Raw genomic sequence first — 22878 nt, forward strand, 5'->3', positions numbered from 1 at the left:
GACATTTTCACTTTTTTATTACAAAGGTTGTGGATGTCTAGAGAAAGAAACTGTTTTGTCCCATAACATACATACAGCTAGTAGTAAGCACCGTGAAAATAACAATGTGTTGTAATGTTACAAAAGGTTTCCTACAAAGCAGCGGACGGATAACTACAGAAACTAGCAGTGCAATTATTATTTAATGATAAGAAGCAGCATTAAATTAAACATTTCAAGGTTTTGAAGTAATAATTAAAAACATATGAATACAATATACAAAAATAATTACTGGTTTAAAAAAAAGAAATATTTCTGTACATGAACAACATCTACAGCAGTGGAGGCTGCTGAGGGGAGGACGGCTCATAATAATGACCAGAACAGAGCAAATGGAATGGTATCAAACACCTGGAAACCATGTGTGCTGTATTTGATACCATTCCACTGATTCCACTCCAGTTATTACCATGAGCCCGTCCTCTTTAATTAAGGTGCCACCAACCTCCTGTGTTCTACAGTTCAAGTAGATGATCAGCACCCTTTGGTGTAATGTAACTTTTCCTCAATTACTCCCCCCCAAAATATTCCAGAGGCCAAACTCTAATGCACGTCATTTAATGCATTAAAAACAGTACTTCGATATTTCACTCTAGTCTCCAGTATATACCCCTGGATAACTAAGTAATTCAAGTATCTCGTAACATCATCAAATCATTTCACATTTCGTTTTCACCTTGCATGCGGTGGCGTAAGCACATTGACAGAGAGCTATGCTGGTATTTGGTGTCATCCTTAAAGCCCAACAACTGGAAACCTGTAAACCACATTAGTGTTGTAAAAATACATAACCCTTTGGAGTGGCCAAGATGCCAGTCTTTGTACCAAAAACCCTGGCAGCCATTTTGTAGGCCTTAAGCTCACCAATGTGTTGCTGTGACTGCTTAAAGGAAAACTCCACCCAAAACATTTTTGGACTACATCAACAATGGACTAATGAAACACATAGCAAAAGATAGTTTTTGGGTGAAGTTTCCTTTAAGTTAAGACCTAATTTGCACAGTGAAAACCAGTGTTTTTTAAACCTCTTAGAGCCAGGTCAGTTACACGCTAGAAGTGCAACCGAGAAGCCGTAAACGTATCGATATCTCTTCCACATCGTGACTTATTACCAACACCAGTTTCTGAAATGTCATCATGGGAAACCTTTCCACAGATATCATTCACCTATGATCAACTGTTTTCCCTTTTCCTACGGATACCGTTTTTACCGAATCCCTACGGAGCCAGCGAAACTCTCAAAAATCAGACGTAGATTCTTAGTGCTAAAAGTAGAGTAACATCATCAGAATTGTAACTCAACAGTCCCAATACTCAACAGATATATTAGCTAATATATAAATAACGTTGGGATATAATAAAGTCATGGGTGGAGCGATTACCAAGGTAGCTCAATCTTTCTATGGAAGATGGACTACAAAAATAAATATGAGTGGTATGTAACTCCCACCACAGGAGGGCACTAAAACAAAAGACAACACTGCTTCCCTGAGTCCTCTGATAGTTATCGGTGTCCTACAGTCCAATCATGAGGAACTCGAGGGTGAAGTTTCCCCTACGATCAGCTTCCCCCAATCCTAACCTTAACCATTAGTGGGGTAAAATGCAAACTGGCCCAAAATCAGTCTAGGGGCAACTTCACCCTACATGATGAGGCACTTAAAGGAGGTATCGTATAGACTAGCATTCATTCACTAGTAATAAGGCGAAGCACCAGTGGTATGAAAGCAACAGTTAGGTCATACAGAAAAGATACCCTGAGAGTCAGTGCGTGGGGAGTAAAGCCAAAGCTAGCGCAGTCAGAGCACGTTTAGCCGGAGAGCAACATTTGTCCATTCCTCTCGGGCCAATAGGCAGCCTTTCAGGTTATAACTAACAGCCACGCCCACTCTAAAGGTCCCCAGACTTCTAATTGGTCAGTGGTTGGCCGATGTCCAGCCTCCTCTGGGCGGAGCCTCGTCGGCGGACCACGGGGTTTGTGGTGGCCGTTCCCAGGGTCCCCGGCGTCTGGAAGAAGGCCTTGGAGCCACCGCCAGCTGTCGCCTCCTTGGGAGTCTGTGGTGTCTGTGGAGGAGAGACAAGAGAGGGAGGCCCTGAAACCACACAGTTTAAGGAACGCTGCATCTGCCGAGCATCTCACTCCAGATGAATAATCAACTCTGGCAGTAGAGTATCACTGTGACAGTATTCCATCTACCCCTCACCCCTCTTCCAAATACCAGCCTTATAAAATACCACTCAATTAAATTCTAAGAAACAACAAGGATACATTTCAGCTTGAACGGGGCCACTGCGAAACACAGCGATGCATTTCTAAGCAGAGCAAGAGAACAACCTCAATTTGGAAACGGACCACTTGTATCAGTCTTCATTCCATCAATGTTAGGAGAGGGAGTGCATAGCAGGAATGGGAGACCGTGTACATGGCTGATTCATTTGTTACGGATGTACACGTCGGCTCGTCCAATCATTAATAATGTCCCTTCATTTGGCGCCGAAAGTCTAACGAGGGAGTCTGTGTCCCAAATGGTACCCTATTCCCTACAAAATGCACTACTTTAGACAAAAGTCCTATGGGCTCTGGTCAAAAGTAGTGAGTTATAGCTATAGGGAATAGAGTCCAAGTTGGGATGCACCCGGAGTCTGAGAAGTGTCTTCTCGAGGCACAGAGCGACGACGTCATCAGAGCGACGACGTCATCAGAGCTATGTTGGGGAGTTTAATTGTCTTTTAACGACCAAATGATTCATGAACTCTACCGAGGTGGAAAAAGCTATATTTTCATTTTCGGGGATAATCTTTTTAAAACAAACAAAAGCTGAACTACTGTGGAGTAGTTAAACATGATAAATGGAGTTTGACGGTGGCATTTCCAGTGTTTGTCTGCTACACAAAAGTTCATACATCATGTGACTGGATTTAACTGCTTTCCAACTATAATCTGATCCATGTCAAGTGGTTAAGGCACTGTCTGTCTGTCTGTCTTCCTGCCTGTCTGTCTTCCTGCCTGCCTGTCTTCCTGCCTGCCTGTCTTCCTGCCTGCCTGTCTTCCTGCCTGCCTGTCTTCCTGCCTGCCTGTCTTCCTGCCTGCCTGCCTGTCTTCCTGCCTGCCTGCCTGTCTGTCTTCCTGCCTGTCTCACCTGTGTCTCTGTCTGGATGAAGGTCAGAGGCGGCCTGGACTCTGGACTGGAGAACAGCCTGTGCTGCTCTGGACAGGAGAGGGCCGGGGCCACTGCCACCCCATTGAACTCCGGGGCCACTGCGTAGGGCCCGGCGGATCCCACCACGAAGCAGGCGGGGGACATCATGGCGGACATGTTGAAATTGAGATTGGCATCGCCCCTGTTGGCCATGCGCGGGTAGGGGGAGAGGGTGGAGGAGGACACGAGGACATAGGGCAGGGTGCCAGCAGGTAGAGTCAGGCCGCCTGTCGTCTGACCAGCAGAGAGGAGGAAGTTGAGACCTGGAGGGGAGAGGGGCGAGTGAGGATGAGTCATCTGTGAAAAATGGCACCCTATTCCCTATTTAGTGCACTAGGAGGGGGAGTGGACATCACTTCAACCAACAGGAGACGAGGTGCAGCCAAAAATCACAAGAACCTCTAGAAAAATAGGTGTGATCATCACTCACAATGCTTTTATCCTTGAAAGACTACAAATCCCTACATGGGACTGAGGTCACTACGTTAAGGACACTGGTCCTAAGTAGACCTTACAACAAGTCTATCAGCACTACCTGTACAGTCCAATATCCATCCTGGCACAGAGTCGAAGGTCATGTTTCAGACACACATACAAAAAAAATGATGGCAGTGTGGATAATGAGAGACATTAACTGAGCAACACTGCAACACTGACTGACTGGCACCGAGTTGTTTTTAACATAGCATACCTGCAGAGTTAGGCACATAGAGGTAGTGTGAAGGCTGGACCAGGTTGTTGTGGGGGCTCTGTCTGCCCACCTCCCCGTCTCTGAGGACTCTCAATGGGGCCTCTTCCCTGGCTAGTCCCCCTGGGTGCTCTAGGGAGCTGGTCCTTGGGCTGGTGGTCATCTGCAAGCTGTTTCCCTCCATACTCCTTCCCTCCACACTCCTCTAGGAAAAGAAAAACAAGGGACATGTTGAGAGGAGTAGGGTGAAGTTTCCCCTAGACGCTGATCTTGGGTCAGTTTTGTATTTTCCCCACTAATAATTAAGGTTAGGATTGAGGGAGGGGAAGCTGATCCTAGAAATGTACCTACACTCTTAGAAAAAAGGGTTCCAAAAGGGTTCTTCAGCTGTCCCCATAGGAGAACCCTTTTTGGTTCCCAGTATGACCCTTTTTGGTTCCCGGTATGACCCTTTTTGGTTCGCGTTACAGCCCTTTTTTGTTCCCGGTAGAACTCTCTGTACGGGTATAGCCCGCAGAACCCTATAAGGTTCTAGATGGCACCTTTTTTTCTAAGAGTGTAGGGAAACTTCCCCCTGGAGCCTGATGCCTGTGAAAAGGAAGATCAAATCAAACTTTATTTGTCACATGCGTCGAGTACAACAAGTGTAGACCTTACTGTGAAATGCTTACTTACAAGCCCTTAATCAACAGTGCAGTCCAAGAAGAAGAATAAAATAACAATAACGAGGCTATATACAGGAGGTCCCGGTTCCCTAGTTAATGTCCGGGGGTACAGGTTAGTCGAGGTAATTTGTACATGTAGGTGGGGGTGAAGTGACTATGCATAGATAACAAACAGCAAGTAGCAGCAGTGTACAAAGGGGGGTCAATGTAAATAGTCCTGTGGCCATTTGATTAATTGTTGAGCAGTCTTATGGCTTGGGGGTAGAAGCTGTTAAGGAGCCTTTTGGTCCTAGACTTGGCTCTCCGGTACCGCTTGCCGTGCGGTAGCAGAGAAAACAGTCTATGACTTGGGTGACTGGAGTCTCTGACAATTTTTGGGGCTTTCCTCTGACACCACCTAGTATATAGGTTCTGGATGGCAGGAAGCTTGGCCCCAGTGATGTACTGGGCCGTTCGCACTACCCTCTGTAGCGCCTTACGGTCAGATGCGGAGCAGTTGCCATACCAGGCGGTGATGCAACCGGTCAGGATGCTCTTGATGGTGCTGAGCAGTTGCCATACCAGGCGGTGATGCAACCGGTCAGGATGCTCTTGATGGTGCAGCTGTAGAACCTTTTGAGGATCTGGGGACCCATGCCAAATCTTTTCAGTCTCCTGAGGAGGAAAAGGTTTTGTTGTGCCCTCTTCACGACTGTCTTGGTGTGTTCGGACCATGATAGTTTGTTGGTGATGTGGACACCAAGGCACTTGAAGCTCTTGACCCACTTAATGGGGGCCTGTTCGGCCCGCCTTTTCCTGTAGTCCACGATCAGCTCCTATTCTTCAGTTTTTAATATGACCCTCCCACAGCCCAATGCTGCAGCGCTCCCTGGTGCATCCCATAATTAATTTACGATGAGCTTTGATCATATTTCCTTCTCAGATAATGAGCCATGAAATTGCATGGCTCAACTACAAAAATGATATCTCTGTTTTGCTAATTTTTCAAGCATAAGTAATGTGAAATGCTATGCTTACACTGCAGAGGATTTTGTGACTGCTTCAGGTGAATGTACTAGACTTCTGGTAGGTAAGAAATACTGTGTGGATTTGAGCACACCTACCATGACTTCTCTAGCTCCTCAATTTGAATAGAAGTGAGAGGCTGAGATTAATAGTCTGGGGTTTTGTACAAATATCCCATACATCACCAAAACGATAATGCCATTTTGTTTAATTACAACTTGGAATACTTTTATCCAAGTCAGTGAGCATGCCGTGATTCAGATTTTAATTCAATGCTTCGCTTTCGGAAATCATTAACAAGATTTTCTGCATTTTCTGAATTAAATCACAGAATGTATGATGAAATATACTGAAATAATGTTGTCCTCTACTACTTCAATGTCTTCATACTGTCCTCTACTACTTCAATGTCTTCATAATGTCCTCTACTACTTCAATGTCTTCATAATGTCCTCTACTACTTCAATGTCTTCATAATGTCCTCTACTACTTCAATGTCTTCATAATGTCCTCTACAACAATGTCTTCATAATGTCCTCTACTACAATGTCTTCATACTGTCCTCTACTACAATGTCTTCATACTGTCCTCTACTACGTCAATGTCTTCATATCATATCCTCTACTACTTCAATATCTTCATATCATCATGTCCTCTACTACTTCAATGTCTTCATATCATCATCATGTCCTCTACTACTTCAATGTCTTCATATCATCATACTGTCCTCTACTACTTCAATGTCTTCATATCATCATACTGTCCTCTACTACTTCAATGTCTTCATATCATCATACTGTCCTCTACTACTTCAATGTCTTCATATCATCATACTGTCCTCTACTACTTCAATGTCTTCATATCATCATCATGTCCTCTACTACTTCAATGTCTTCATATCATCATCATGTCCTCTACTACTTCAATGTCTTCATATCATAATACTGTCCTCTACTACTTCAATGTCTTCATATCATCATCATGTCCTCTACTACTTCAATGTCTTCATATCATCATCATGTTCTCTACTACTTCAATGTCTTCATATCATAATACTGTCCTCTACTACTTCAATGTCTTCATATCATCATGTCCTCTACTACTTCAATATCTTCATATCATCATGTCCTCTACTACTTCAATGTCTTCATATCATCATGTCCTCTACTACTTCAATGTCTTCATATCATCATGTCCTCTACTACTTCAATGTCCTCATATCATCATGTCCTCTACTACTTCAATGTCTTCATATCATCATCATGTCCTCTACTACTTCAATGTCTTCATATCATCATCATGTCCTCTACTACTTCAATGTCTTCATATCATCATCATGTCCTCTACTACTTCAATGTCTTCATATCATCATACTGTCCTCTACTACTTCAATGTCTTCATACTGTCCTCTACTACTTCAATGTCTTCATATCATAATGTCCTCTACTACTTCAATGTCTTCATATCATCATGTCCTCTACTACTTCAATGTCTTCATATCATCATGTCCTCTACTACTTCAATGTCTTCATACTGTCCTCTACTACTTCAATGTCTTCATATCATCATACTGTCCTCTACTACTTCAATGTCTTCATATCATCATCATGTCCTCTACTACTTCAATGTCTTCATATCATCATCATGTCCTCTACTACTTCAATGTCTTCATATCATTATGTCCTCTACTACTTTAATGTCTTCATATCATCATACTGTCCTCTACTACTTCAATGTCTTCATACTGTCCTCTACTACTTCAATGTCTTCATATCATAATGTCCTCTACTACTTCAATGTCTTCATATCATCATGTCCTCTACTACTTCAATGTCTTCATATCATCATGTCCTCTACTACTTCAATGTCTTCATATCATCATCATGTCCTCTACTACTTCAATGTCTTCATAATGTCCTCTACTACTTCAATGTCTTCATAATGTCCTCTACTACTTCAATGTCTTCATATCATCATCATGTCCTCTACTACTTCAATATCTTCATATCATCATGTCCTCTACTACTTCAATGTCTTCATAATGTCCTCTACTACTTCAATGTCTTCATATCATCATGTCCTCTACTACTTCAATGTCTTCATATCATCATGTCCTCTACTACTTCAATGTCTTCATATCATCATCATGTCCTCTACTACTTCAATGTCTTCATATCATCATCATGTCCTCTACTACTTCAATGTCCTCATATCATCATGTCCTCTACTACTTCAATGTCTTCATATCATCATACTGTCCTCTACTACTTCAATGTCTTCATATCATCATGTCCTCTACTACTTCAATGTCTTCATATCATCATCATGTCCTCTACTACTTCAATGTCTTCATATCATCATCAGAAGCTCTCGATTCTCTAATCAATCAGTATAATGTTGCTAAGCAACTTTGGAGGAAACCTCTTTTCATTATGAAGAGATCTCTGAACATAAACAGCACATTCTTCTGAGTTATGTCTTTCACCTTCACATGTAATGAACCTCACAAAATCATGGGCTGCTTCTCAAATGGCACCCCATTCCCTATATAGTGCACTACTTTTGGTCACGGCCCATAGGGAACAGGGTGTCATTTGGGACACAGACGTGGAGGAAAATGAAACTCCCCTCCTTGGAGAAAACATTACCAAACGTGAACAAACTATTTGGTAATCCCCCCCCCCTCACAAGATCAGGACTAAGTCCCAAGTGGCACCCTATTCCCTAAATACCCTGGTCTAAAGTAGTGCACTATATAGCAAATAGGGTGCCATATAGGAAGCAACACAGATACTTCCAGTACACATGTTGAATGAAACCAACAGAGGACAAGGTTATGTACTGTGATCGTTAGTGGGTCTAACTGGAGTGTCCAGGCAGACAGGCAGTTCTGTGTGTGTGTGACTTCCCAGCAGTCGTATCAGTGTGTGAGTCACTCTTATAAATAACAAAAGGGCATCATTGGGAAGCTCATTATTAACAATGCATAAAGAGTGTACTGGTCACCTTGGAAACCAGTGTGTTATTAAGACTGAGGGTTCTATTCAATCAGATCTGCTTTATGTGACATTGGCATAGAGATTGTTTTGGCGGTGTCTGAGGTGGAACTGCGTTAGAGCTGTCAAATCCACAAGCAGCTCACATCACTATACCTAAAGTGGACATTGCCATTGGCTGCACGGAGTCGCATTATGAGAATCCCATGCAGCCTCGTTTACAAGATTGAACACTGATAGAACTCGTCATTATGTCGATGTAGCCTACACTTTCTCCTTCTGAACTTTAACGTGAGTGGGACGCGGTGTCGCAGTTCCACCTCCGACACCGCCAAAACATCAGCTATGAGGGTGTCCACTATCGCCCGTTAACGCTTGATCTGATTGAATCTAGGCCTGAGACATTACAGTATGAAGCGTCGCTCTCCCTGACCTGTCTTGTCGGTTGTCAAATCACCACGCTTCTAATTAAAAGGGGAAGTTTAGTTTTTCACAACTTTCAGGGTGAGGAACCCTCTATCGTTATGTAGTAAAACACTGAACTTCCCCTTTAAATATGGATCATACATTACTGTGATTGGTCTAGCAGGAGGATGATCTACAGTGATCTAAGGTCAGAGTTGATCCTAGGTACAGTGTGGAAACATGGACAACGACTACCTGAAGCGTGTCAGGCTTATTGTCAATCAGAGATCCACAGTACATCTGTGGATTTCACGCTTTCTCCACAAACTCACCTTTTCAGATAGCTCCGTCTCAGGCGACTCCCTCTTCTCTTCCACCCCTTCATCCTTCTTCCTCTTCCCCAGGATGCTCTCTCTGGACCCTGACCCCTGTGACCTTTGAACTTCCGTGGTCAAGCGGTCAAGCCCATCCTGCGCCGCCGGACCTCCGTACAGCATGACCACCGAGGCCTGGGACAGGCTGGGTAGATAGGCCATGTGGTGGGGATGGGGGGAGAATGCTGGGGGTTGTGGGGACAGGGGTCCCACGTATGAACCCTCTGGGTGGACGGGCACGGCCAGGGGGGCTAGGCCCGGGGAGCAGAGCAGGGACTTGCCGTCACTGTGGGTGGGGCTCTGAAGTCTGCCGCTGGGGTGGGAGACACTGCAAAGACAGAGAGGAACCAACTTAGACATATGTTTCTGTCATTCTCTCCAAGCAAATGCTCTGTAGCAGGGCTGTCAAATTCATTTCCTGGAGGGGCCGAGTATCTGCAGGTCTTCGCTCCAATGAATGATATGAATTAGTTAGGAACTCTCTAGGTCTTAATCGGACATGTTCCTCGAAGAACTGAGTTTCACACCCCTGCATTATACTGTTTATAAAAAAAGACAGGACATTAGAATGTAGAAACATATAGTAGTAAAATCCTTAAATGATATTTTTGCCAGAAACACAAGACAGTGGTGACGGTGCATTATTAGCCAGACAAGATTTCAATTGTAAAAAATACAACAACAAAGCCCTCCCTCTCAGCAGTTTGGAACCAGCAATCTTTACTCGTCTCCTCCCCTCCTCCACCCCCACTCCAAAAACACTTAGAGCAGCAACAGCCTTGAGACGGCTGTGGCTTGGCCACCGGTGAAATAGCCACCACATCCCTAGTAGAAATGGTCAGAAACCGAGAGGACCAGGAGACACTGCAGCCAACTCATGTAAAACATGTCAACCCCAGCCTAAACAAACACCAGGGTAAGAGTAAAAACAGAAAGCGAACCATTACGAAAACCACCTTTTAGAAATGAAATGAACTGTGAGACGTGGACCAATAACAGTTTGCGGAGAGTTTCAGCCAGGCCTATTAACAACTCCAAGTCGGAGCCTCTGGGGCTGGTCATTTGCACGCATCACTTCCTCTAAGGGCCCAGTTTCCTGTTCCTGAGCTCCAACTAAATCACCACATAGGACGTGTCTCAAATGGCCCCCTATTCACTATATAGTGCACTACTTTTGACCAGGGCACATAGGGCTCCCATAGGTCTCTGGTTAAAAGTATTTTATTCACATGGCAGCCCTGTAGTATACCAGTGGACCTGATGTGTCATTACATTCAACCAACAAGCTAGTCCTTGGCAACAGGCTGGCCATCAGTGTAATAGATCATGAAATGCAACACAGAAGTTGAAGATTGTTTGCAGTAAATCTAAGGTTATTACCACTGGATGGCGTATGAAAAGTGATGGCGTGATTAGGAACAGGATTTGTAGCAGCCTGGGGGGTTTGGTGTGTGTGTGTGAGCGAGCCTCCTTCCGTGTGTGTTCTACTTACCCTGTAACAGTGGTTCCAAACTGCAGCCGGCACACCGCGCTGTTGCTCACACACCTTCTGGAATAGTCCACTGACTGGGGAAGCAGACCTGGACAGAACCGAGGGAGACGTGAGTTAATTACATTTATAAGTATTACTTTATTTGAATGGTCCCAAATAGACGGTTGGTAGATGTTCAGCTAACTAGGTGTAACCCTAACCTTATCCTAAGTCTGAACCCTACCTGTAACCCTAACCTTATCCTAAGTCTGAACCCGACCTGTAACCCTAACCTTATCCTAAGTCTGAACCCGACCTGTAACCCTAACCTTATCCTAAGTCTGAACCCTACCTGTAACCCTAACCTTATCCTAAGTCTGAACCCTACCTGTAACCCTAACCTTATCCTAAGTCTGAACCCTACCTGTAACCCTAACCTTATCCTAAGTCTGAACCCTACCTGTAACCCTAACCTTATCCTAAGTCTGAACCCGACCTGTAACCCTAACCTTATCCTAAGTCTGAACCCTACCTGTAACCCTAACCTTATCCTAAGTCTGAACCCTACCTGTAACCCTAACCTTATCCTAAGTCTGAACCCTACCTGTAACCCTAACCTTATCCTAAGTCTGAACCCTACCTGTAACCCTAACCTTATCCTAAGTCTGAACCCGACCTGTAACCCTAACCTTATCCTAAGTCTGAACCCTACCTGTAACCCTAACCTTATCCTAAGTCTGAACCCGACCTGTAACCCTAACCTTATCCTAAGTCTGAACCCTACCTGTAACCCTAACCTTATCCTAAGTCTGAACCCTACCTGTAACCCTAACCTTATCCTAAGTCTGAACCCTACCTGTAACCCTAGTATATCAACAGATTAGTAGTTGGTTGACAGTTGACAGCTATGTGCTCTAACCCACTGAGTCATTGGGAACCAGTTGTGATGTGAGCTGTCTGTCCTGACTCCTTACCCGTGACCTCTCTGCGTGGGCTGCTGGGCGCCGAGTTGACGCGGCGTTGGCTGGCCACGGAGGTGGGCACCACACTGAAGGAGGCATGGCGTGCCAGCTTCTGTTTCCTGCCGCCCGGAAGAGCGATGGCCTCCGGAAGAGCGATGGCCTCCGGAAGAGCGATGGCCGCCACAGCCTCAGAGTCCTCTGTTGAAAAACAGAGTGGTCAGTGAGTTCTGTGTGTCAGTAGGAGTAGGGTGAAGTTTCCCCTAGACACTGATCTTGGGTCAGTTTAAAATTTTCCACAATAATAGTTAAGGCTAGGATAGGAGGAGAGGAAGCTGATCCTAGATCTGTGCCTAGGAGAAATTCATCCCAGTCTTGGTCAGTAGACAGGTTAATGATTAGTTTTAGTAGTAGTGAAGAGAGTTCCATTATAAATGTATAATGAATCCATTTCCATTTACTGTAATATTGTTTAATAGATAGTCTCCCTATGAAGTACTGAGCTGATGCCCTTCTGAACCAATATGGGAGTGATGTTATTTGTTTTACCACCGAGGACCACTGTGAAAGGTGTTTTAATGAATGCTTTTAAGTGCTGTCCTCTGGGGATCCACATCTGGCTGTATTATTCACTACCCAAATCATTTCAATTCAATCTTACCACGGCTGCTGTGGAAGTCTGCCGGGCCGATCCATTTGAACGCAGGCTTCCTCCCCCTCTCCTCCCGGACGTGGACCTTCTTGATCAATCCCAGACTCGTCAGGACGTTGGCGATGTCATACAGCCGCCGAACCTTAGCTGAAGACAGATTCTAATCAGATGAATCATTTTGATCTAACACCACAGTAAAAAGGCCAATGGGAGGGATATCTGGGGGTATCTGTGGTGTACAGTGACGTTGCCCCTAGACGCTGATCTTGGGTCAGTTTTGCATCTTCCCCACTAATGTTTAAGGTTAAGATTATTAGAGGGGAAGTTGATCCTAGGCCTGTACTAGGGGAAACTCAACCTGCAGCTATTTGGTGGCTGGGTTGTGATCATTAGGCCCCAAAGGGGCCTACACTCAGTAAGATATTGGAGGGTATTGTGAGTAGACAAATATGGGAGAACATGGAAAATAATGATCTGATTACAGCCAATCAGCATGCTTATCGCAAAAACCATTCCACTACCACTGCATTGGTTGACATGACTGACCAGTGGCTCAATGCTATGGATAATGGCAAGTTTGTGGGTGTACTATTTTTAGATTTCAGTGTAGCATTTGATTTAGTGGAACATGAAATAAATGTACAAAATGAATGCATTATGGTTTTAAGGAGGTAGCATTGAATTGGGTACAGTCATATCTAACTGACAGGAAACAGTCCACCTATATCAATGGTTCATTTTCTTCCCCTCGTGTTAAACTGTGGAATACCTCAGGGCAGCTGCCTTGGGCCACTTCTTTATTTAATATATACATTAACTGAACATCAAGCTACTATATTTGCAGATGATACTACAATTTATGCAGCAAGACAATCGGTTCAACAGGTACAGCAAGCTTTACAAGGAGATTTGGAGAATATCAGGGAGTGGGTTTGCCAGAACAAACTTGTTTTAAACACCAAGAAAACCAAAGTTATGTTGGTCTATTCCACTAGGAAAAGGCCAAAACAGCATGGGATACAATTAAGTATGGGAGGAGTACAAATTGAAGAAGTGGCAGAAACCAAACTACTAGGAGTGCAGCTAGACAACTGCTTATCATGGTCGTCTCAAATAACTCATCTATGTAAAAAAAATATTAAAACAGCATGCATAATCAGAAGGATAGCTAAATATTTAGCAGGAAAAAAATTTAAGAAAATAACACAAGCATTAATTGAGAGTCAGGTGAACTACTGTTCTGTGGTCTGGGGAAATGCATCACCAAGTGAAGTTAGGAGGCTGCAGAATGCACAGAACAAAGCAGCAAGGATTGTTTTACGATGGAGATATGGTTCTTCTGTTGCAGTCATACGCAATGTTCTTGGTTGGTCATCAATCGACAAGATAATTGAAATAAACATGCTTATTTTATTTCATAATATACATCATTTAAAACGGCCAAGTTCTATTCACAACGGTAATCAGTTGGTAAGAGACAGACATTCTGTAAATACTAGGAATAGATTGTCCACCATCTATGCGTTATCCAGACAGAAAAGAGAAATAGGCAAAAGAACATTTCGATTTAGAGCAATAAAGAAATGGAATAAATTAACTGAGCAAACTAGAAACCTTTCAATATATAAATTGAAACATTATTTTAAAACGATTTAAATATAATACACAGAAATGTTGTGGGATTACAGTAGATGAAGAATCAATATTTTTTAGATTGAGTATTTATTGGTTCATTATGTTAGTATATTATGTATGTTTGTAATAGTGTGTTATATGTGAAAATGTGTTCGTATATAAATTGTATTTTAATGTTTAAGGACTCTTGGAAGATTAGTCCAAATGGGGACTAAAAGAGATGCAAATAAAATAAAATCAAAGGGAAGAAACTGACTGAACCAGGTAGGGGCTACCTGGACTTAATGTTGTGTCAGAGGCTCTTTGACTGCACGGCAAAACCCTCAAGATCCCTATGAGCTCTGGTCAAAAGTCGTGCACTATGTAGGTAAATAGGATGCTTACTTTTGTACTTGCTGTGGCTGGCGGGGTCCTGGCTTTCCTCGATGAGGATTTTGGCGGCCACGTCCAGAGTGACCGTCTGGGTCCTGGACACCAGGAAGAGCATGACAAACTTCTGACTCATGATGCGTAGGGACTTGTCTTTCCTCGTGCTGGCGGCCGCTGCAAACAGACAAGCAGAACAAAGCTAAAGGGAATACTGGGTCCTATTCACTAAGTGGCAAACGGAAGAAAATGGACAGAAACAGGTAGGGAACTACCTGAACTTGTTTTCGCTTTTCCGTTGCAAAACGTTTTGCGATGGTGTGCACTAATGAATAGGACGTTGCAGTGGCTTGTATGGTCTAGTGCCTAGTGCTCCCGACAGCAGTTACATACCAGTGTCAGCATGGGTTTGAATCTGACCTACAGCATGTCACACGCTCCTCCTATAATAATAATAATAATAATACTTTATGGTCCATGTTACAGAGAACGATGGAAATTTGATTCAAGACCTGAGTTACCTGTCAAACAGCTGGTCTTGTCAAACAGAACCATAATACGAACGACAACATTCCTTATTCAGTGAGAGAAAGTGACTCTTGCCCTCCTCTCCCTGGGGTGACACCAAAGGGACACGTTATGACGGGAAGTGGCAGGCCTAGTGTTCTGCAGGAGGGGACGCCAGATCCATGGCAACCACTGCCTCTCTAGGGAACAGTAGCTTTGGATTCTGTTAGCTAGCTACATGCAGCTACCTAGTTAGCCACGTTGAAACACACAGCCCAGCGTCGTCCGGGTTAGGGTTTGGCGTCATTGTAAATAATAATTTGTTCTTAACTAACTTGCCTAGTTAAATAAATGTTTTTAATAATTTGCCTTTAAGCCCAAGGCAGTGAAAGCATTCCTCATCGTCATGGAGACGAGGGTAGGGGGCAGGGCCTCACAGGTTTATCAAGGCTGATGGGATTCTTTGTGTTAATGTGTGTGATGACCAAGCGCTCCTCGTCAATGTGATGGATCACTAATACAACTGGGAGATGACAGCAGAGGAATGGCGACAGAAGCGAAGCTTGGCGGCTGAGCTTCTGATGTGGCACATATTAACTAGTAATCTCCAAACACCCGCTGAAGTTAATTAACCAGACTGTTTGTCTAATAACGACACATGGTAGAAGTGATCCATTACCTGTTGTGAGAAGCTCCCCCCCCAATCCTAACCTTAACCATCCAAACAAATCCAAACTTGAGTTGCACACGGATCATTGAAGGCACTCCAAATCTCCCATTGACATACATGCATAATTGACACCAAACTTCTAGCTTCAGTCACACATCCCAAATTATAATTCAACCCTGTGTCCATCAGCCGCCCCTGATGTAGCAATCGCAGATTGTCCCTTTAGGACAACGTAAAACTAACCCAAGGTCAGCGTCTAGGGGCAATTTCCCCCTACTCTGCTCTCACCACAGCTGGAGTCTCCTTCCCCTCCCTCCTCTGGGGTGTGTGTGGTGGCTCCCTCTCTGTGACCGCCCTCCCCGGCCTGCTCCATGTGCAGGTGGTAGCGCTGCTGCCTGCCCATCCCCTGCAGCTCGGCCAGGGTGGACCCCAGGCGCCGCCGCCCGTACCACACGTACTGGTTCTTAGCCACGCGCCCCACGATCATCAGAGACTCCAGGACGTTTACGATGTCGTAGATCCGCCGCCGCTCCACCCCTAAAGACAGACAGACACCGGGGACAGGTCAGACTGGGGTCAGCAACATGATTTCAGTGTTCTGTTATGTGAGCTGATTATAGAACAAAGCTCTAACTAACAAAGCTCTAACTAAGTTACCTCAACAGGATTTAATGATGCAGTAGATCATGTCTGGCTGCATCTTGACTTTCCTCATAGTCTCAGACATGGCTTGGTTTATACTACAACCTGGTGCTATTCTGGAAGGTACAGTGGGATACGAGGGCTCTGCGTGAAGGTATCCATAGCAACCGTTTCCAAAATCCAATAGTGCGTGATATTTCACATAGCTAATGTAATATCCGTTTTATGAGCTATTTCCATTATTGTCTTCCTTTCTGTGCGGTTACCAATTATGGCAGCCTCCCTGAGCCGGGTCGTGTTCATTAGTCATAAAACGGAAGACAGCGGGTCATTTGTAGCTGTTGGGAGAGCATGATGCTTATAACACAAGGGTAGTGGGATCGATTCTCGGTACTGCCCATATGTATAATGTCATCACGCATGACTAAGTTGCTTCAGATAAAAGCGTCTGCTAAATGGCATTTATTATTTAACGGACTGAAACAGAGAGGGACTGTTGAAACATTTGCAAAACATTTTACATCGCTTGCCCTGATGAACATGACCCAGGTGTAGCTGTAATCTCCCTCTCTGGATTCATTGGCTCTTACCCAGGCTGGTAGACACCTCATCCAATGAGATACCGATGGTGTCAGAGGTTGGATAGTCCGGATACAGGGCCAGGAACTTCTGGCACAGCAGGCCCAGGCTCTTCTGCTTCCTGCTGGGCTTCCTTTCCCCCTCTTCCTCCTCCTCGTCCACCACATCAAACTGATCAGAGAGTCAAAGCATTGTCAAGAAAGTAATTGAGTCTAGAATTGTAAGAATTTACTACAGCATGATACTTTTAAGATTCCAGCATCTATAAATCCATTAGTTAGAAGATGATAATAAAATCCAACAGTAGGATGATAATGTCACTGTATATTCAAGATAACATATCCTACCAGCAGTTTCTGGCATAACCTTTGCTAACCTCAATCCATACAAATTACCCATAACACAATACTAAATGCTTGCCCAAAGGCGGCCATCACCATCAATTCAGTATAGGTCAGTGACAGTGTCCTAAATGGCATCCTATTCCCTATACAGTTGACTAGTGTTGACCAGAGCCAGGGTGCCATTTGGGGTGCAGTTGGTGAGTGGTCAAAGGGTACCTGGCACGGGCCATCCACCTCCTCCACTGCTCTCTCATTCTCAATGGGCCTAAACAGCACCTTCTTCATCTCTCTGTCGCGGATGTCAGGGCTGGCAGCACTGATGAGCATCCTGAGGTTGGCAGTGGGGGTCCAGGGGTCCGCATGGGGAGGTGCCCCCCGCTCAGAAGGCTTAACAGGGGTGCTATGGAGGTGTTCCGGGGTAGGAGGCTTACTGCCATACAGCAGCATGGTGGCAGTGGTGTCCATCTTGTGAGGGGTGGTTCTTCTTCGCTCTACACATCTGTTCTCCTGTGAAGGAGCACAATGTTATGAACTTTGATTAAGTGGGGCGGAGTGATATGAAATGTGGTGCATTTGTAGGCGGATCTACTTATTATAAATAACGTAAGCATAACTATCTACGGTTTTTACTTTTTAATTATCGTTTATTACACACACACAGCCCTAGGACCATGCCTCAGGGCTACCTGGCCTGATGACTCCTTGCTGTCCCCAGTCCACCTGGTCATGCTGCTGCTCCACTTTCAACTGTTATGCCTGCGGCTATGGAACCCTGACCTGTTCACTGGACGTGCTACCTGTCCCAGACCTGCTGTTTTGGACTCTCTCTCTACCGCACCTGCTGTCTCTAACTCTGAATGATTGGCTATGAAAAGCCAACTGACATTTAATCCTGAGGTGCTGACCTGTTGCACCCTCAACAACCACTGTGATTATTATTATCTGACCCTGCTGGTCATCTATGAACATCTTGGCCATGTACTGTTAGAATCTCCACCCGGCACAGCCAGAAGACGACTGGCCACCCATCAGAGTCTGGTTCCTCTCTAGGTTTCTTCCTAGGTTCTGGCCTAGGGAGTTTTTCCTAGCCACCGTGCTTCTACATCTACATTGCTTACTGTTTGGGGTTTTAGGCTGGGTTTCTGTACAGCACTTTGTGACATCGGCTGATGTAAAAAAGGGATTTATAAATCAATTTGATTGATCGATTTAGTTAATGTGAGAAAGAATCTTATTTCAAGACACTCCAGGCATGTCATATAATGGTGCTACAAATTCACGAAAGGAGGAATTGACTCTGAAGATTGTTTCTGAGTGTCTCTTCAATAAGGAATAATAAATAATAAGGAATTGAAGGGTTCATTTGACTTGGAATCAAAACATACCTTCTGATCATTTCTGCCTCCAACTTCCTCCATGTCTACTTTGCTCTTCTTTGGACTTGTGAGATCTCTCAAAGCTAGACATTCAACTTCCATCTGAAAAACAATTAGCCAGAACATATTCATTTGTCTATGAACTGTGCAGAAAGGTCATTATTTAGTTTCATACAGTTATATTTCAGTCACTACTTTGCTATAGCCAAATGCAGCAAATAGATCGATCTATTACAGGGCCATAAGATACCAGTGGTCAGAAGATTTTGGCGCAAAGACCTTAGCCCACCTAACGTTAGCTGATGACTCTAGCTAGCTAACAATCTACTATCACATATAATTCTGACACGTTCAATACTGAATATTGCTACTGTAAAAGTCCTGATGGCAAGACGAATACACAATAAATAGCTACATTGTAGCTATAGTACACAATGGAAACACTTTGCAAAAAAGGATGCAATCTTGGGAAGTATTTTCTTGGGGCAAATTGAGTATTAATACTGATCCATTCAACGTGACACTTAGCTAGCTAAAAGCTAACAGGTTGCAAGACAAATAGTATATACATTGTTAATCAATAAACAAAACATATTTGTCTATTTACTTAATACATAAATACCTAGCTACATTATTTACCTGCTGGCTGTCATCTAACTTACTGTAGCTAGGCTAGCTAACGTTAGTGATTATTATTTACTCACCTTCTTCAGCGTTTCCTACGTAACGTAAGAAGATAAAGTTGTCAATACCAACGTACAGTATCTCCAATTGCACAGACTTACTGGTGGTACGTTGTTTAACTCAAATCAACATAACTTTCATTTCTTAAATAAGCGGGCTTTCTTCTAATATCCAGCTGTAAAGCTTCTCCTGTCCCGCTAAAGTTACTTGTGTTGGAATTGCATTACTGAACAGGAATAGCTGCAACCAAAAACACCCGCTAAAGCATTTTTTTCTGGCGCTCTCATGCGTTTCACTCAGTCGAGCCAATCAGCATCCTGATGTTGTGACGCGTACAATTGATTTATCCAATAGGCAAGGGGCAACAACCACGCCTCTAAAGATTTCTTGGCGGGGCAGTCCGCGCGGTCTTCACTGGGAGTCGTGCTGTTCAGTTTGACTGCTGCTGTTCATGGTGTTTGAGTGGCATAGCCGCGCACTTAGAAACCCTATTAATAACCTTAATCACAGAGGCCTTGTTGTTGCATGTATTGACTATGGACCCACTGCGGTTCCCTCTAATTAGCTTGCATGGTTCAGGGAAACAGATGGGACAGGAGTGGGTGGCGCTCATTCTACCTGTGACACCGCGCGAAAAGTTGTAACGTGAGGAGTCCAATACCCAGGGTCCCGCCCTCAGGCTTTCCCTGTCCCTCGAGCCGGTTATCACATCATCCCCGCCCAATATTTCAGGACGGTTTACTTTGAAAAATGTAGGTTTACAAAAATAATATATAATTCATATTCTTGATTTATTTGCAAAAAAAAAATGTTTTTCAGGTACATGGGATTGGATATTTAATGTATTAGCAGTTATTGAATTGTAAATGTAAACAGTGCAAAATTAGCAATGGAGAACAATTGGCTATTGATTGGTCCTGGTTGCCTATGCTATATCTCTGCTTTCAGAGAGATAGCATCTTCCCAGAGCACCTGAAACCCTGCCTCTTCAAGGAGTATTTTAAATAATCCCCCTCCTAAACCTCACCAGCAGCCCCACACATTTTTTTTCTGAAGCAACACTTGCTCTTGAACCCCCCCCTTCTAGCTCTGGCTTTGCTTATAGCTACTTTACTGAGGGAAAGTGTACTTACTATGACTGTGATATGTGGTTGTCCCACCTAGCTATCTTAAGATGAATGCACTAACTGTAAGTCACTCTGGATAAGAGTGCCTGCTGAAGGACTAATATGTCAAATGTGCAATGTTGCATTCTCTGCATGAACAGGATGGATGGCAATATACTGTAATGACCTGACTAGATCATGAAGGAACAATTGTCCAGACAGAGGATGGAGTTAACGAATGGACGGTTTATTAACCCAACTTAACACAGGCTACTGTTTGGCCGTAGCCCACGCCAAATAAATGAAAGGTACACTACAAACCAACCGTGACCTTCTCTTGTGAAGCCCAGACGTAAGAGAGAGAACAATGGCTAAACCCGGTCTTAACTTCCAATGCTCCATCCCCCTGCCCAACCCCCCTCCACGCCACTCCGCCAACCACCAGGCTGCCCGGTATCAGAACATTCCAGGCATTCCCGTGATTGGCAGATAGCAGGTTGATTGGCATGACCCCGCGAACACTGGTAAGTACGACACAACCCACTAATAGCCTAACACATAACCCACAACTGTCTGTGCGGGTCGCTACAATACTTTCAACAACAATGTGGATTTGAAACCTGACTGTTGTTCTCTCTCTCTCTGTGAAGCTCTATTTGTCACTCAAAGAGCTGATCGTAGGCTTTGTCACTGGATCCATTACAGTAGATAGGCCATTCTTCTTAGTAATCACAAGTGTGTGTGTCTGTCTCACCAAGGCAGTGTTGTGACATTGCCTTTTGTTTAAAAGAAAAACCGTAGGATTACTTTGTGTGAAGCATCGTATTCAATGTCCTCTGTGAAGTCATCATTACTTTCATCTTATTATATGAAGCTTACTTAGGGAGAGAGTTTGTTTACTGGCAACAAGAGTTATTGCCCACATCTTTGGGTATAGATCATTCAGATGCTCATAAATGTTACCCATTAAATGTCACATCAGATTTCCCCTCTGCACCAATATTAGAAGCCACAAATTGTTCTAGCATCTTTGATACATTCTAAAATAACATTCAGATTGAACTCCAAAGGCATTAACTCTGGTCAGTCACATTATGTTTGGCACAGTGGAATAGTGAGCAGTTGCACTTTCGGCTGCATCCAGCCTCCCAATCTAATTGCCTCAGAATGCCACCCTGACATTTCCTTAACAGGTCCCTGGGAATTGTGGAAAATCAATGTGTATTAGTCTGAGGAGCGTTAGCCAATATTTGCAGTCCTTTAAACGACTCAAAATGTCTTCCAACTGCTGACATTTTGGATGGGCTCCATTTAAAAAAAAATATAATAATAACTTTACTGTAATGTTTCGTATCTGGACTGCTGTTACTATGCATCTCTGCTCGTCAGCTTTTTTTTGGTTATTCCAGTATCGGTGGGAAATATTCATAATAAACCACAGCACAATGGGCATTGTGCTGCTATAATAGGATGCTACTATCCAGTTTGCATAAAATTTGTATGGAAACCCAGTAGTAGCCACCTATTATAGCAGCACAATGCCCATGATACAAATTAAGTCCTGAGCATAGAGGAGAAGCCTGGCAGAGTGGCAGAGTACCGTGGCAGTACCCCCAGCCCACTCTGCCGTGATGTAACTGGATGCGTCCCAAATTGCACCTTATGCCCTATATAGTGCACTACTTTTGACCAGGGGCCATGGGAATAGGGTGTCTTTTGGGCTGCAAGGGTGCCATTTGAGCTGCAGTATGTGTCATTTTCACTGGGCACAGCACTAGGACTTGATAGGAATCAGAAAAGGTGATTTTATCTCCCTGCTAACTATCATTGTGGCAATGTTGGGGTGCACAGCTGGACATTCATTCAGCTTGCAGCTTCATCTGCCCTGTATGATAGCACTATAGGCCTTGTACAGGTGGGAATTGTGTTCAGACACTTCCTCCAACACACAAAGACAGGAATATGAATGTTGTAGCACCTCTGGCTTGGGCCCTGTTGGAATACTCCAGAAATAATCCTTCCTGCCTCCTACCTTCACAGATGTAAATTGGTGGTTGGATTGGTGAAAGTAATTGAGTGGTAACCTTGCACACCAATCCAATCACTTATAGATCTGTGCTTCCCTCTCAAGGAAACAAGGAAGGGTGAATTTTTTATGTTTTCCTGAGTGTTCTTAACTCTGGGTTGATGTTGACTGACATGACCAAGGCAACTTATCAAGGTCGTCAATCGGGACCATAATTAGCTGAATCAGGTGTTCTACTGCAGGGCTGGAAGGACAGCCTGCACATCCAGTGGCTCTCCAAGCCCAGAGTTGGAGTACCCTGGACTATGGCTTAGCTGTCCCCTGGTGACAGCGTTGGTTTTCATGTGTCCATGGCAACACAGATGGAACAAACATAGAGAAGGGGTTTCATGGACCACAACAGCTGTCTGCTAAACACAGCATGCTTGAGAGGCAAACAAGTGTTCCATCTGCCATTGGCTCTGTGAATGATTACCTCTTAACCACCAA

General features: G+C 44.0%; 1 protein-coding gene across 1 annotated transcript; it reads right to left on the bottom strand.

The window, feature by feature from the left end:
* On the bottom strand, positions 1–19516 carry LOC106609744 (transcription factor E2F7). Its single transcript, XM_014208732.2, has 13 exons — positions 19278–19516; positions 18583–18675; positions 17414–17704; positions 16865–17024; positions 15921–16169; positions 14474–14632; positions 12464–12601; positions 11818–12003; positions 10865–10952; positions 9331–9700; positions 3931–4132; positions 3180–3502; positions 1–2103 (listed from the first exon to the last, which is right to left on the bottom strand). The coding sequence occupies exons 2-13, from the start codon at positions 18673–18675 to the stop codon at positions 1948–1950; spliced, it is 2415 nt and encodes an 804-aa protein (XP_014064207.2). The 5' UTR covers positions 19278–19516; the 3' UTR covers positions 1–1947.
* Positions 19517–22878: the final 3362 nt, after the last annotated feature.

This window comes from Salmo salar, chromosome ssa07 (genome assembly GCF_905237065.1).
Source record: "Salmo salar chromosome ssa07, Ssal_v3.1, whole genome shotgun sequence".
NCBI classification, from domain to species: domain Eukaryota; kingdom Metazoa; phylum Chordata; class Actinopteri; order Salmoniformes; family Salmonidae; genus Salmo; species Salmo salar.

Excerpts from the sequence above, each read along its gene's own strand:
- LOC106609744 (XM_014208732.2), bottom strand. The coding sequence starts at position 18,675 with ATGGAAGTTGAATGTCTAGCTTTGAGAGATCTCACAAGTCCAAAGAAG. Across the intron at positions 14,633-15,920 it reads GGAAGGAGACTCCAGCTGTG|CGGCCGCCAGCACGAGGAAA; the intron begins GTGAGAGCAGAG and ends GTCTGTTTGCAG. Across the intron at positions 10,953-11,817 it reads CCCACGCAGAGAGGTCACGG|GTCTGCTTCCCCAGTCAGTG; the intron begins GTAAGGAGTCAG and ends GGTTCTGTCCAG.